The 1,076-nt window shown below is 41.9% G+C and overlaps 1 protein-coding gene across 1 annotated transcript in view; it reads right to left on the bottom strand.

Moving 5' to 3' along the window:
• Positions 1-324: 324 nt before the first annotated feature.
• The window catches only part of LOC119427259 (required for meiotic nuclear division protein 1 homolog), a gene marked incomplete at its 5' end in the record, with an annotated part of 9,448 nt that continues 8,696 nt past the window's right edge, over positions 325-1,076 (bottom strand). Inside the window, one exon of the mRNA XM_037694839.1 lies at positions 325-477. Within this exon, the coding sequence (XP_037550767.1) occupies positions 325-477 (153 nt within the window). The remainder of the gene's footprint in view (positions 478-1,076) is intronic.

Here is a 1,076-nt window from a genome sequence, read left to right as displayed (position 1 = left end):
TCATCTGGAATAAAAAAAAGGTGGTTTGTCTGTCGGAGTTACCTCAGTTCCCCGACCCGCTGATTGGATCATCGACACATATACAGAAAACAAACCGCTGAGGGGAAATAAAAGAGCTAAAGGTCAATGCTGAGTGTGAGATCAGCAGCTTTCCCTGATGTGAACGTACAGTGTCTCGGTTTCATGATCTGGTTGATGATGGAGGTGTCTGAATCCGGTTTGGTTCTGAAATGTCCCGTCAGACTCCGCATGCTTTTCTCTTGGAGCGACCGCAGCAGCGAAGGCGTTTACGACCTGGGACGGGTTGTTTGTTCCCTCCAGCTGTCATGCTCCGTGCAGCACAGCTGTCTCGTTGGGAGCCAGGGACACAGCGCCCCCTCCTGGTGAGCTTTGCAGAAGGCGTTCGGACAGAGTTGGCAGAAAGTCTCGAGTTTTTCCCGCAGACGTCACAGTGATGCCAGGTGCAGGCCCAGCGTCCTGCAGGCAGAAACCACCACAGACATGAGTTTAGAGAGGAGGACTGAAATGTCATTGAGGATTGTCATCGTGTAAATCTACAAAACAGTTTAGTCAGAGAACATGTAAGAACCTGAAACTGCAGCTATCAGGTGTGAAGAACTTCAGGTTTATCTTAGTAAAAATAAAATCCAAGGTGAACACAAGGTCTGAGGACATTTTTTGTCCTAAACATTTGTAAAGTTACACCATGGACAACTTACTGTGGACTGTCTTATGAATGGACATATACTGTTAATGCTACTACAGCTAAAGATATTTATAATAATGCTAATACTACTACAACTAAAGCTATTTATAATAATGCAAATGCTACTAAAGCTAAAGCTATTTCTACTAATGCTAATGCTACCACAGCTAAAGCTACAGTGGGGAGAACAAGTATTTGATACACTGTTGATTTTTCAGGTTTTCCCACTTGCAAAGCTTGTAGATGACTGTAATTTTTATCACACTCTTCAACTGTGAGTGATGGAATCTAAAACAAAAATCCAGAAAAATACAATGTATGATTTTTAAATAATTAATTTCCATTTTATTGTGTGAAATAAGTATTTGAT

This window comes from Nematolebias whitei, chromosome 21 (genome assembly GCF_014905685.2).
Source record: "Nematolebias whitei isolate Nwh7 chromosome 21, NemWhi1, whole genome shotgun sequence".
NCBI classification, from domain to species: domain Eukaryota; kingdom Metazoa; phylum Chordata; class Actinopteri; order Cyprinodontiformes; family Rivulidae; genus Nematolebias; species Nematolebias whitei.
The sequence above is the reverse complement of the archived record's forward strand: the minus strand, read 5'-3'. Positions and strand labels throughout refer to the sequence as shown.